This window comes from Crinia signifera, chromosome 19 (genome assembly GCF_055691185.1).
Source record: "Crinia signifera chromosome 19, ASM5569118v1, whole genome shotgun sequence".
In the NCBI taxonomy this organism is placed as follows: Eukaryota; Metazoa; Chordata; class Amphibia; order Anura; family Myobatrachidae; genus Crinia; species Crinia signifera.
Window position 1 is genome coordinate 114,593,365 of NC_139226.1, and position 14,407 is coordinate 114,607,771.

At 46.3% G+C, this 14,407-nt stretch overlaps 2 protein-coding genes across 2 annotated transcripts in view; both read right to left on the reverse strand.

Moving 5' to 3' along the window:
* LOC146042913 (indolethylamine N-methyltransferase-like) overlaps window positions 1–13,185 on the reverse strand; it is a 66,510-nt gene extending 53,325 nt beyond the window's left edge. Inside the window, exon 1 of the mRNA XM_083163195.1 lies at window positions 13,071–13,185. The gene's annotated coding sequence lies outside the window, so the exon portion shown is untranslated. The remainder of the gene's footprint in view (window positions 1–13,070) is intronic.
* LOC146042912 (indolethylamine N-methyltransferase-like) lies at window positions 34–13,198 on the reverse strand. Its single transcript, XM_083163194.1, has 4 exons — window positions 13,071–13,198; window positions 5,419–5,589; window positions 1,312–1,519; window positions 34–962 (listed from the first exon to the last, which is right to left on the reverse strand). Exons 2-4 carry the CDS (start codon window positions 5,567–5,569, stop codon window positions 533–535), a joined length of 789 nt encoding a protein of 262 aa, XP_083019320.1. The 5' UTR covers window positions 5,570–5,589; window positions 13,071–13,198; the 3' UTR covers window positions 34–532.
* Between the last annotated feature and the right edge of the window lie 1,209 nt (window positions 13,199–14,407).

Genomic DNA, 14,407 nt, shown 5'->3' on the forward strand with positions numbered 1-14,407 from the left:
CATTCTAATAATAAATCCACTTGTTCCTATACATTAAATTGCTAGTATATTTAATGAAGTTCTCCTCCTTATTCCTGCTGGGCACTGGCCGACGACTTCCGGTTAAGCACTTCCGGTCTTTACCGAAAGTTTTATCCCACCTGCGAGTTCACTTATTTGCTGTCCTCGGCCACTAGTTTCACGATGAATGTTTCTTTTTTCTTCTTTAAAGTTCCGGCGGCCATTTTTGGGTAGTTTTAACAGTGAAAAATGGCATGGGAGTCATTTTATCAGAGTCCATAAAAAGAGAATGTGAAACAGTAAAATAATAAAACAGAGATTAAAACATATATTTAAATAACATTTCTGACAACATACATTTAATGAAGCTTTAGAACAAGAGCCATAACAGCTATATGTGGACAAAAAATTTAAGCGATTGAATATAAAGTGAAGATCCGTGGAATAAAAAGATGAATGATTGTAAAGAAAAGACAATGCAAACTTTTTAGATTTTTGCTAATTTCCAAAGTGATTTATAACCAGTTTTGCATTACTTTGGTTTATAGGCATGGATAAAATACTGACTGTCATGGTCAAAAAAATCCATGCATGACATATCTTCCCGGGGAATAACTACTAGTTTCTTTATTTCATAACCAGCCTTTTTGTAGGCCATCTCCAGGTCATTTTTTGATAACTTCAAACAAGTAAACCGTTTATTACCAACATAGTAGAAGGTGGCATTTAGCATACTGAAGGCCAATATGTGTCCCCCAGGTTTAAGCAACTTTTGAAAATTTTTCAGAACATTACAATATGACTCCACGTCCTCACAGGGGACTTCCAGGCAGAGACAAGTGAGGAGACAATCAGCGGGAGGCAGGACAATAGGATCGTATGGGTTAGTTTTCAATGCATCACATTTCAGGACCTGTTTCACCTTACTGCGGAGCTTCTCGGCTTTTTCCTCACAATTCTCCCTGCAAAACAAAAACATAATATAGGGCGAGTTTTAATGGGATGCGATTTATTTTGGGGGGGAGGGGGCAATTTTGTATAAAAAAAACGGCCCAAATCACAACCAGGAATGAAAATATAATGCTACGAATTGTTGAGGGACAGGCCCCACATGGGGTCTTGCCAGGGGCCCCATGAAATCTAGATCCTGCTCTGAGGTCACTCTGTGTGTGGAACTAAAATGATTTAGTAGCACATACAGTACATGTATATCCATACAAATGCCTATTTAGGGCAGAAATTGAGTAAGCTGCAGGACCAATTAGAGTGATCTTTTCTAGTCAAATTCTCAGGAGAAAACCCAGAGCGTACCTGTTGCCTTCAAGCTCGCACACATATTTAATAATATGTGTCCAGTCAAAAGCATTGGGATCCTTCCTCAGCCATTTCTGTAGTTCAGCGCGGTTTTGTTCAAGAAAATCAGAGGAGATAATGTTGTTAAAGACTTCACAAGCAGAGAGGAGATGGTAGATGGTCGGTCCACAGCCAAAATCAATCAATGTGTCTCCTTCTACACCACCTACAAAACATAATATAAAGAGGACTGTTAGTAGGTACAGTACACGTCATCTGTGGCCCCAGATAGGAAACAGACAGTTGTAGTAAATGGAGTGCATTCTATGGATGGACATGTTACCAGTGGAGTACCCCAGGAATCTGTACCTTGACCAGTTCTCTTTAATATCTTTGTTAGTGACATTGCAAATGGTATTGAAGGGAAAGTATGCCTTTTTGCAGATGACACAAAGATATGCAACAGAGTAGACACACCAGGAGGGGTAAATCAAATGACTGATGATCTAAGTAAACTTGAGAATTGGTCAAGAGCATGGCAACTACAGTTTAATGCTAAAAAAAAGCAAAATTATGCACTTGGGACTCCCAAAGGCTCAATATAGTATCAAGGGTACTATAATGGAAACTACTGAGGAGGAAAGAGATCTAGGAGTCACTATTTCAAGAGACTTAAAGGCAGGAAAGCAATGTAGAAAACAATGAGGAAGGCTAGTCAGATGCTTGGTTGCATAGGGAGAGGAATCAGTAGCAAAAACAAAGAACTAATAATGCCACTTTATAGGTCATTGGTACGGCCTCATCTGGAATACTGTGTCCAGTTCTGGAGACCATATCTTCAGAAGGATATAAATACATTGGGGAGTGTACAAAGAATGGCAACTAAAATGGTGCATGGCCTACATCACAAAACTTACCTGGATAGACTAAAAGATCTTAACATGTTTAGTTTGGAGCAGAGAAGGGAAAGGGGGGACATGATAGAAATCTTCAAATATATCAAGGGTTTAACATAGTACAGGTGGGGAATTTTCTTCAAAGGAAAAGAAGTAATAGAACACGAGGACATGCACTGACACTGGAGGGAGGTAGGTTCAGGGGAAATGTTAGAAAGAATTACTTCACAGAAAGGGTAGTGGATAAGTGGAATAGCCTCCCATCAGAGGTGGTAGAGGCTAAGACAGTAGAACAATTTAAGGGTAAAAAAAAGGGGCAGACTAGATGGGCCAAATGGTTCTTATCTGACGTCAAATTATATGATTCTATGTTTCATATCTCAGTGAATTTCCTAATCCTACATTATTGAGATAAGTATTAAAGCATGGTGTCAAAATGGACTTGTGGCTAAAATCCCTCATGGTGAAACATATTATGGCAGATTGTGAGTAGGGCGAATAGCAATAAAGAGCAGGTAACTCAGCCCCTTGGTAAAACCATGATGCACTGCAGGTGGGGCAGATTTCAAGCATGCAGATAGATTATATGAAAGAGGGGCGTGGCCAAATACAATCTAAATTGTAGTATAAAAATAAAGCTGTTCAGCATTTGTGGGCTACATGCAAATGCAGCCTGTATTTACCCTGAACACAGTGGTGCCCAAAAATCAGCAAGATTCACACACTCACCACGCCCGGTGAAACCATGCAATCAGAGTCCAGGGGCGGGCTTAGCAGTATGTTAAGCATTCTTCTAATTCCTGGGCATCATTTCATCACTGACGATCATCCCCATGGTGGAACCATACATCAAATATATTGCGAAATACATATACATAATCACATGGATGTTTATTTGTGCTAAGCCGTCCCCTCTGCATTACATGGTCGGAGCTGCAACTCTATAGTACATTACCTATTACATTTGGCAAGGGATCCGTATGATAAGTCGACAGAGTCTAAGTGAACTGTCAATTTGTTGACACCATATGGTTGACATGAACAAGATTGGCATAGGCAAAAGGCCCATACAAACAAAACGTTGACATGAGTACGGTCAACAACAAAAAATAGTTTTTTGTGGATTTTTTTTTCATTTTTTTGCTTTGGGGGGTGGGGACAGTACACTAATACCCCTTTCACACCAGAAATGCAGGGACAAACCCGGGAATTCAGTTCCCGGGACAAGCAGGGACATTCCCGGGTTTGGACCCATCCACACCAGAAATGTCCCTGAAGGAGGCCGGCAGGAGGTGTGGAGGAGGCGGGCAGTCGGCGGGATGACGTCGGGCAGTCAGCGGGATGGTGGCGGAGGTGGACAGGAGGTGGGGAGAATACTCCGAGAATAACCCGGTTGCTGGTCCTCCGCACAGGCCAAGGATCCACACAGGCGGCGCAAATGACGGGACAGGCGGTGGATGAAGATGACGCAGCTCTCCGGCGCCCTCACTGCCGCCGGAGAGCTGCGTCATCATCATCCACCGGCTGTCCCGTCATTTGCGCCCGCCGCCTGCATTAATTCCGGTCAGACAGGACACGGAGGACCCGGCAACCCGGGTAAGTATACCCTACACCTTTCACACCAGCCAGGTCCCCGGGTTGAACCCAGGAACAACCCTGCTACCTAGCAGGTTTGGATTGCTGGCAAATTAGCCCCTCATTGATGAGGAATTGTGACATTTTAGCCAAGCTGCCCACTTTACAATTCCTGTGAAGCTGGCTGCCAAGTACCATCCCTTTAATTTGAGTCCCTTGCAACATTCATGAGAGATAACTAGAAAACCTTCTGCGGTAAATGTAGAAACCTCTTTTTAATCTAAAATAAATGGTGACACCTGACTTTATTAAAATGTTCTTTTGTTTTCTCTGCTTTAGTCATTGCCTTGTGAACGAAATACAATGATTACTAAGGGGCTCCATTGTTTGAAAGAGGAGAGAGCAGGGGTTATGAAGGCAATATTTTTGATTTAAACAAAATCCGTGGATAAATAATGAATTATATGTTTGACAATTTACTCTAAATACTTACTTGAAATTAAAGTGCTGCATGGAACAATGGGCCTAATTCAGTACTGCTCGCTAAGCAGCAGTCGTTTGCTGCTTAATGATCAGCTTAACGTCACCCAGAAGTCATCCGAACACCCCCCCCCCACCGCCACCACCATATCCCCTCAGTAACATGCAATGGGATGTACAGATGGAGCCGGCTCCATCTTTCCCAGGCGCCCACCAGATCCCTTTCACTTGGGATCTGAGCGCCAGCAATAGGGACTGGGACACGCATGCGTCTCACGCACACGCGCATCCCAGTATCACGGCGGCTGGGCAGCGTCTCCCTGCCCGTCTCCGCTTCAGCGGAGGGGGACCGGCAGCAACAGCGGGGGAGGCGGTGGGGACCGGCAGCAGTCTCCGTTGCCACGGGACGCGTGAGCATCTCGTGTGCGTGCCCCTGGGGGTAGCCGGCCGCGTGCCCCTGCAAAGATGTAGCCTGCTACATCTGTATGCGAACACATCCCCTCGCATGCAGCCAAAGGAGAGATAAATCAGTTGATGGTCGTCACCATCAAATTATTTTTTCACCACTTCAGGAAATAAAAGTCAGTTTAAACTGGTTTTATTTCTGCCGGAGTCCCCCAAAGAGGGAACGGGCACTGACGTCATGTGACTTCAGCCGCCCGCCCCCAGAACACTCAGCCATTTATGGGCGTCCCCACGAAAATGTTGGCCATTCTCCTGGGAAGATGCCTGCTCGGGGCAGGCAGCTGACATCACATGGCATAAGCTCCTGACTTTTATTTCCAAAGGGGATAGAAATCATTCAATGGTCGGCTGCATGTAGCGATGTGTTCTCGTGGGTGGAGCGGGTATGGTGGGCGCTCACCTGTTCGCTAGGCTGCGAGTATACACAGCCTAGGGAACAAGTCTGAATCAGGTCCTTGATGTGCCAGGGCTGTTAGACACAAATGTTCTCATTAAGTCCCACCCCCTACCCTTGGACCCACCAATCGTGAGATTTTGGGGGCATGGTTAAGTGATGTGCATCCTGGCTCCGCCCCCTGCAGCTGCCGCTGAAGTTCGGAGAGGAGAAGTTTAATGTAGGCTAGTGCGGCATGACTAATTGTAGAGACAAAACTGCTCATTTAGTGCTAAAGTAACATATTTGGGCTTCTCTTCACTGTTTAATATTTACCTGGAGAAAAGGTTTCGTGAAGATGCTGTAATACAAAGTCTGTCCATTCCCCAGTAATTTTTCCTTCTTCTGGAGCATAGTATGTACGGAAATAATCTTTTGGGTCAAACTCGTCAATGTAGGTCTGCTGGGTGGTAAAGGGCGTCTCCATGATGTTCTTTTCTCAGATGCCTTAGGACATACATATTTACATGAGTCACCGTATTCCTACATTATTACATCTGGTCTATCTCTTACATACTCGCATAAGGTAACATTAGTGAACAATACACAATCTATCACACCGATTCGGGATACATTAACCAAAGCTTCTAATTAGATTCTGCAGCACACACGCGCTGTCATTCCATGTTCACTCGATTTGCAAATTCTCTAGTTAGCGGTTCTCTGAATCAGGTCCTCGAACTTTGCTGCTTATTTTTGTAGTTTTATTTATGAACATAAATGTATTGAGAAAAAGTGGACGTTCCATTTAAAGTTTTGGAGGATAAAGAAAAAGAAACCTCGATGAGCTCCTTTATATGCATTGCCCCTGATTCTGGTTGACTCGCACAGCACCGGTATTCCACTGCTCTGCGAGCCAACTAACGCCACCTGCATGACCGCCCACCCCCCGCTGGACGACGAATGTCCCAGCAGGCCTGCAAATGGATGTTTTGCATAAACATCCATTTGCAACCTTGCATGCGGGCTCGGATTCATTCTAGAAATCTAATTTGTAAAGCGCTCGCTGATCCGAGTCACACACTGGGGCCTTAGATTAGCGGCGCCCTGCTCCGAGAACAGGAAGCGCAGCTGACATCCGGTGACGTCAGCTGCAGGCCCCCAGAAGGCAGGAAGCTGCCCCAGTTCGCATGGGGATAACCAGTGTTTTTGTGGGCATGTGAACACCCCCAGCACGCCTCCTGCACCTCCCCCCCTCCCCCCGCTGCAAGTCTCCAAGGATACCTGAACATGTGCATATTCGCGTATGCTCTTGCATAATCTTCAACATTGGTTCCCAATGCGAATTAGCAAAGGGCTGATTAAATCAGAATGATTCCCATTATCTGGTCACTTTGATTGTGAGTTGGGCACGATTTCCCCCTCCCAGGTTTTTGTCACTCCTCCACTGGATAGACCTACACAAGTGTGATGAAGGACTTACTATATCACTCAGAGAAACCTTTACACGCTCACCCAGCAGAATGGAAGCGCTGTGACAGAGAGCGGGCAGAGAGCGGTGGGCTGCTCGAATGTCTTCAGGGCAGGTCTGCGGCTATTTGAAATCTCCTATTGGCAGATCACCCAGCGTGAGATTTCAAACAGCCGCAGACCCAATCTGAAGACGGACAGGCAGCCATCCTGGCTGTCACATCTCTTTCATTCTGACTGTCTGGTGGCTGTCACTGTGAGTCTCACTCCCTCATGACAACGAGCATGAAACCCCCTTGGCAGATAATTTAATCCTCCATAGCAACAAGCATGAAACCCCCTTGGCAGAACAGGTAATCCTCCATAGCAACAAGCATGAAACTCCCTTGGCAGATTATGTTATTCCCCATGGCAATGAACATAAAACCCCCCTGGCATCAAGCATGAAGCCCCTGGCATTGAGAAAAAACTTCTAGCAATGAGCATGTGGGTAAGTGGCACTTATGTGGCATAATATGTAATAGTTGGTTTGGAAGTACTATGTCCATGTGACATACACAATGGGGAGATGTATCATTTTGATAATTGGATGCACTGCATGATGTATTGAATTTGGATGTATCCACTGTGGTGGGAATCAATGGTTTTTAGGTTTTTATTTATTTATTTGGGGGGGGGGGGGGGGGGGAACAAAAATGCTGCCTTTCCCCAGGCACCAGAAACCCTAGTTTCGGCCCTGGTTATGTTCCCAACAGTGGTTCCGGTTGATAGATCTGCAGTGTCTAGATAGACAGTCAATAGTCGATATTTTGACCCTGTCAACCGTTCTCATGTTAACCTTTTGACCCTGTTTACCTATTTCATGTTGACCTTATGACCCTGTTGACCTATTGACAGTCTATCTGATAATCCACATCCGCTAACAGTACAAAAACATATTTGTCTTCTTTTCCTCCAATACATGAGGAGAGGATAAGAAGAGACCGTAATACTTGGACAAGGCACTACACAAATTTTAGTAAAGACAGTGGCCAGAAAGTCTCCCTAACCTGTATGATTGTATTCTGTATTTTCTTGTTATTGGCCAACAGTAGAGATGCTTTTATCTGTATGTTGTGCCTAGAGTGCTCTGAATCCTATTTCTTTATATCTATTCAATAGACTTCGAAGCAGAATTAAGAGAGGAAGAGGCCCATGTGTAGTCTCCATTTGGGCCCCATCTCTCTTCCCAGCAGTGCAGTAAAGACTCTGAGTACTAGGGTCACTAGGACTATTGCTATTGGTTTGTTTCTCTCTGGGGAAATGGTATGGCGCCCATTTTCCCAGTGATTTTCCTATTGTACATATGCGTGAAATGTTGGAAAAGTAGCCACTGAACCAATTACTTTGTGATCTCTGCAGTGCAGCTGCCACCAATGCAGGACTCTGGAGGGATACCTGTTACTGAAATGGGTGAAGGGCCTGGAACACAGGAGCCCATTTGCACTGCACAGCTTGCACCAATTATAGATATGCCATTGGTATCAGGGATAGGTTCCCAAACCCTGCAGTAACAGAGCTAGCAGTTCCCTATTGCCTTACAGTGACAGCATATGGCCTCTACTCTCCCACCTCTGTACCTTCTCCAAAGCAGCCAGTTTAATTAAGCCAGCAAAGAGAAGCACAGGAAAATATGTGGAAGCATTGGCTGCCTCTGAAGAAAACTTTGGAGTATAGGGCCATACTGTCACAGGGACATGGTGCTGAAGACAAAGGGGGATGGTGCTGGAGATACCGTGGGATGATTCTACAAACCCAAGGGAACGATGCTGGAGAAAATGGAGGATGGTGCTGGAAACAAAAGAGGATGGTGCAGAAAAACTAATCAAGAATGATGGAGCAGAAAACACAGGTGTGATGGTGCTGGAGTTATATTGGGATGGTGATGCAAACATTGGATGATGCTGAAAAATATGAGGAATACTGCTGGGACAGAGGTGCGATAATGCTGAAGACAGTGGGATGGTGCCGGAGAGACAGTGGGATGGTGCCGGAGAGGCAGTGGGATGGTGCTGGAGAGGCAGGGGGATGGTGCCGGAAAGGCAACGAGATGGTGCTGGAGAGGCAGCGGGATAGTACCAAAGACAGTATATAGAACACATGAAGGATGGTACTGGAGAAAGTGGAGTGGGAGGGGAATGAGGCTAGAGACATAATGGGGATTGTGCTGGAGAGCTAAAAAAGGGTGTTGAGGGGTGGATCCAGAGACACAGGGGTATGGGGCTCAAATCACAGGGGGATGGTGTTGAAAACACAGGTGTACTTGAGCCGGGATGCAGTGTAAAACCCGGCGGTCAGGATCCCGCCGTTCAAAATCCCGACGCCGGAATCCCGACCGCCAAAATCCCGACACTTTCTCCCTCCGTGGGTGTCCACGCCACCCTCGGAGGGAGAATAAATTAGTGTGCCGAGCGTAGCGAGGCACCGGGCCCGCTGCGTGGCGAGCTCAACGAGCCCGCAAGGGGGGGGGGGGGGGGGGGGCAATCCATGTCCCCCCCCCTTGTCGGGATTTCGGCGGTCAGGATTCCGGTGTCGGGATTTTGAACATCGGGATCCCTACCGCCGGGATCCCTACCGCCGGGATTTAATACTGAATCCCTTGAGCCACAGGGCAACTATTGCTGCACAAACGGGTATTTTCTACTTGGGGAGAACTGCCCTGCATAGTGTAATGTAGTTTGGCAAGTTCAGTGTACAAAGTTAGTTTTTGCATCTACAGACAAATATGGAAACATAGGCGTGCGCACATTGAGAGTTGGGGATATACAGGCACACCCTAATGCTGTGCACACCCTAATGAACACCTCCCTGCCCCTAGCAATATGAGCAATACCTTTTACCAAAATCTTTTGTTTTTTAGAACTGTATTCCATTAAAAGAAGCATTAATCAATTATGTGTGTTTTGCATTGTTAATTATACTAGACCAGTGGTCTCCAACCTTTTTTGGGTCGGGAGCTACTCGCGACAAAATAAACCGCCCGAAGAGCTACTAAAGTAAAAAAAAATTAAAAATCTGCATAATATCCCAAAAAATGCCCTTTACACATAATGCCACAAACTGTAATGCCCCAAAACATACCTCCCAACACTGGAGGCAGAGGAGAAGAGTCATCTGCGCGTGCCGAAGGCACGCGCCAAAAATTAGAAGGTTCAGCTACTACCGTGGAACTCCTGCGAGGCTACATCCCCCATTTTTTCCGCTATGGGGGCATAGTCAGCTCTCTAAGAGCTGTAGCCACATGGGGTGCGGCCATGGAAAATGGGGGTGTGATACACATATGCCCTCAATAGTGCAGTGCCAGATACACATGACCACAATAGTGCAGTCCGTGATACCCATTATAAATATGCCCCGCACCGTGATGCTCCATTATACAAATGCCCTGCACCGTGATGCTCCATTATACAAATGCCACACCGTGATGCTCCATTATGCATATGCCACAATGTGAAGCTCCATTATACAAATGCCCCACAGCGTGATGCACCATTATACATATGCCACACCGTGATACTCCATTATACATATGCCACACACCGTGATACTCCATTATACATATGCCACACACCGTGATGCACCATTATACATATGCCACACCATGATACTCCATTATACATATGCCCCACACCGTGATGCACCATTATACATATGCCACACTGTGATACTCCATTATACATATGCCCCACACCTTGATGCTCATTAAACATGTGCCACACAAATGATGCCCATTACACATATTGCACACAATGTCCCACAGTAAGGCTTCTAATAAAATGTAAATTACCTGCTTGCTGTCAGGGGTTCATTTTTGTTGCCAGGGGTTAATGCTCATTGACAACGGGGTCACTGCTTGCCCCCTCCACTATGCCCGTCTTCACATGGGCATAATAACTCTTCTCCCCCTGTCGTGGAATGGCGACTCAGCGGTCGCATCACCCCCCCCCCCCCCCTCCCGGAGCAGGTGAGCATTGGGAGGCTCCAGTCCCCCCCTGTTATGGAGCAGTGCCGTACCTAGCAATGGCCCTGCCACCACCACCACCACCAGTTGCCTGTCCGGGGCAAAGTACACACCCCCCCCCCTGGCCCAGGGCACGGAACAGGCAGAGCAGCTCCTAGGTCTCCCGCAGCACGTGCTGGCTCAGGCTTCACTTGGTGTGCTGGTTGTTGGAGGAGAAGGCTCTGACGGTGGACTGCGCCCTCCGGCTGAAGCTGAAGGACGGGAATGCGGGGCGCCGTGCAAAGTCTCCCCCGGTGTGCAGCAGTGCGCGGCGGATTGTGCGGTCCCCCCCGGAGCAGGTGGGCGGCGGGGCGCTCTGGCACACCATGCTAGAAGTCATATTTGACTTCTAGCATATGACTGGGAACACAGCGCTGCAGCGTTACCCGGAAGTGCCGGGAGCGCTTAGCGCGGTGCTCCCTGTCAGACGCTAGAGGTCAAATATGACTTCTAGCGCCTGCTGTCTCCTCTGGTCCCCGTAACAGGGAGGACTACAGCGGGGGTGACGGCGGCTGTAGCGGGGCAAGGCGGCGGCTATAGCGGCGGCTATAGCGCCGCAACCCAGTGGCAACAGCGGGCGGGCGGACCGGGCAGGCAGCAGTGGTCGAGCCACCCGTTTCGCTCAGGCGAGCTACCGGTAGCTCGCGAGCGACGGGTTGGCGACCACTGTACTAGACCATAATCAAATCACTACATACCCGCAACATCCATATATTTTTTGACTGTATTGCATGTACTGTTACACAGAGTAATTAGAAGATTAAAACTGAAATAGGCAGGAGATTATGGTGTGGGTGAGAGACGTTTTATATTGTAGTAAGTGCCAATAGATGATGGTAGACACGCCTGATTGCCGGTGTTAGACACACACAAAAGGCAGTGTTAGATATGATCAATAGGTGGTGCTAGGCACACCTCTTTGACGGTGCACCCCCTAATAAAATGTGCTGCACACGCCTATGTGTGGAAACAGTGACAAACAGACAGACACTGATACACCGATGATGACAAACGGATGCTGACACAACAGAGGCTGACACACTGACTGATGCTGACACAAAGACCCTGACACATAGATACACAGAAACTGGCACTCAGACAATGAAACACAATGATTCTGACAGATTGTGTTATGCTGACACACAAACAGACACTGGCACACAAACAGACCCTGACACACTGATGCTGATACACAAACAGCCCACTGGAAAATCATACCCACTGGGCCAATCCACCCCTGGCTGCTACCCTGAGGATCTATGTTCTTACCTGTAACAAGTAGCTGCATGTTGTCACAATTTAAGATTTTGTGTTTTCATTAATGACCCATACTGATTTAATTCTAAAACCATCTATACTAGCACAAACTGACAAAGTAACAATACAGTATATAACTTATATAATCATATTTTTTACTAATTACGTAAGCCACATGGACTGTTGGAGTGCCTTGAGGAATTCAATAGGGAACCACTGGTATAGCGAATAAATACGTTTTTCCCAATATACTGTGGTTACCAAACAATGGTTCTCAAAGCAACCCAATCATCCAAGTTTTAGAAATATCTCTGCTTGTGCACATATGATATAATCAAACTGATTAATTAGGTCACATGTGCTAAGCATGGATATTCTTAAAACCTGGAATGGTGCCTGAGGACCATATTTGGGAATCACAGTAATTTATTTATTTATTTATTTATTAACAGTTTCTTATATAGCGCATACATATTACACAGCGCTTTACAGATAATATTTGAACATTCACATCAGTCCCTGCCCCAGTAGAGCTTACAATCTATATCCCCTACAACATTTACACGCACACACAGATACATTCTAGGGTAAATTTTGTTGGGAGCCAATTAGCCTACCAGTATATTTTTGGATTATGGGAGGAAACCGGAGTACCCGGAGGAAACCCACGCAAGTACGGGGAGAATATACAAACTCTGCACCGTTTGGGCCATTGTGGGAATCAAACCCATGACCTCAGCACTGTGAGGCAGTAATGCTAACTATTACACCATCCGTACTGCCCCACAGTAATAACATAATACTTGCATCATGCTTGCCTACCAGACCCTCTCCTTCAGGGAGAAAATGCTCTGTTCCTGGACTTCCCTGGTAATGTAGGATTGCCATCACCTGTGGTGAAATGCCGTTCTTATCAATTACCTAGCTCCCCACAGGTGATGGCAATCCTACATTACCAGGGAAGTCCAGGAACAGAGCATTTTCTCCCTCATGGAAAGGGTCAGGTAGGCAAGTGTGACTTGCACGCAATGCTGACAGTAAAATGATCAAGATCCCACCAATTCAGTGTTTCCAGTTCAGGTGTTCTGCAGTGCTTTCCAGGTCTATTATTGCCAGAAATTGCATTTTTAAAATATTTAGGAAACACACAATGCATCTGTAACAATTACGTTCATTTGCAAAAAGGTCAACACATTAGTTCAAGGCATTAAATATTTCTTACCTCACTCCTCGTATGAGTGGCTGTCTTGTATGAAGTCAATAGGAAACTTTCTCTTGACTTTCCTTTGTTATGGCTGAGGCTTTCCCACTGTATCGGTTTCTGATTTGCCAAGTTGATGACACGCCTCTCTGTGGGGGAGATTTATCAAAACATGGAGTTAGGTCAAGCGGAGAGAGATAAAGAACTAACCAATCAGGATCTAACACTGTCATTTTACATGCTGTGTTTTAATAAATGACTGTTAGAACTTATCTCTCTCCATTTTATCTGTCTACACATTTTAATAAATATCCACAACATGTTTTTCTCTATGAAAAGGTGAAATCAGGTCACGCATGCTGAAATGAAGAGAACGTTGAACAAGTTCCCATTTGTGTTTCATACTTGTTGGCTGAATAACTGCAGTGTTCTGTCTGTACATGATGTTCCAGGAGACTTGTAACATTGCCAAATGCTGCTTTCTGATGATGGAGATTCAGAACTTAGAATAAGAATCCTACAAATGTACTGATACACACAGAATGCCCCGTGCATTGAGCAGACTGACTCTTATTACCGAAACCAGGAGATCGATAGTGAGCGATTATCCAATGATTCTCATGCTATCGGCCACATGCGAGGGGTTGTGTTAGCGAACACATCTCCTCGGATGCTGGCAAATAGATTCGGGCAATGTGTTGCTCCAGATCCCTGTCCTCAGCTTCCAGAGCAATCACCTGCTTGCATCTAGTACAGACATATTCGCCTGTGAACGCAATTTCCATCGGCGCATACATCTGACAAGATGCAGACTGGCAGAGATTCTCAACCCCACTGTCTCCGTCTCCAGGCGTCTTCTCTCTTCAGCCGGGGCGCTCCTGGTCCGGGTCCAGGGCTCCAGGGGAGCAGAGCGGGTACCAGCAGCCGGGAGCAGCGTGTCTTGAAGTGAAGATGCCGGGGTGGTCGCCAGAGGACAGGTGAGTAGGATTTCTTTCCCCAGGTACCCCTTTGGATTACTACGGATCCAGGACCCCGGACTCTTCAGCCCTGGAGCCTCGGACCAGCCCCGGAACCAAGGCCCCGGAACCAAGCCACCGGAATGGACCCTGGGACCTACCTACGGGATCAAGATAGGTAAGTATCAGTGTGTTTGTGTAATGTATGTATTAAACTTTTATTTTTATAATGTGTCAGTGTGTATTTATTTATCTATTTTTTTTACTGTGGAGCTACAAGACCCAGCGGGCCCTTTAATGCCCCGCAGGCTGGGACTTGTGGTTCTCCAAGTCCCAGCTTGTGGGGGAGGCTTGCTGGGACTCATAGTTCCACAGTTTAAAACAATAGGTTTTTCATCTATT

What these genes read in the sequence shown, in the direction of transcription:
- LOC146042912 (XM_083163194.1), bottom strand. Translation starts at nt 5,569, where the DNA reads ATGGAGACGCCCTTTACCACCCAGCAGACCTACATTGACGAGTTTGAC. An exon ending in TCACGAAACCTTTTCTCCAG is followed by an intron (nt 1,520 to 5,418) that starts GTAAATATTAAA and finishes TATGTTTTGTAG; the next exon opens with GTGGTGTAGAAGGAGACACA. An exon ending in TGCGAGCTTGAAGGCAACAG is followed by an intron (nt 963 to 1,311) that starts GTACGCTCTGGG and finishes TTTGTTTTGCAG; the next exon opens with GGAGAATTGTGAGGAAAAAG.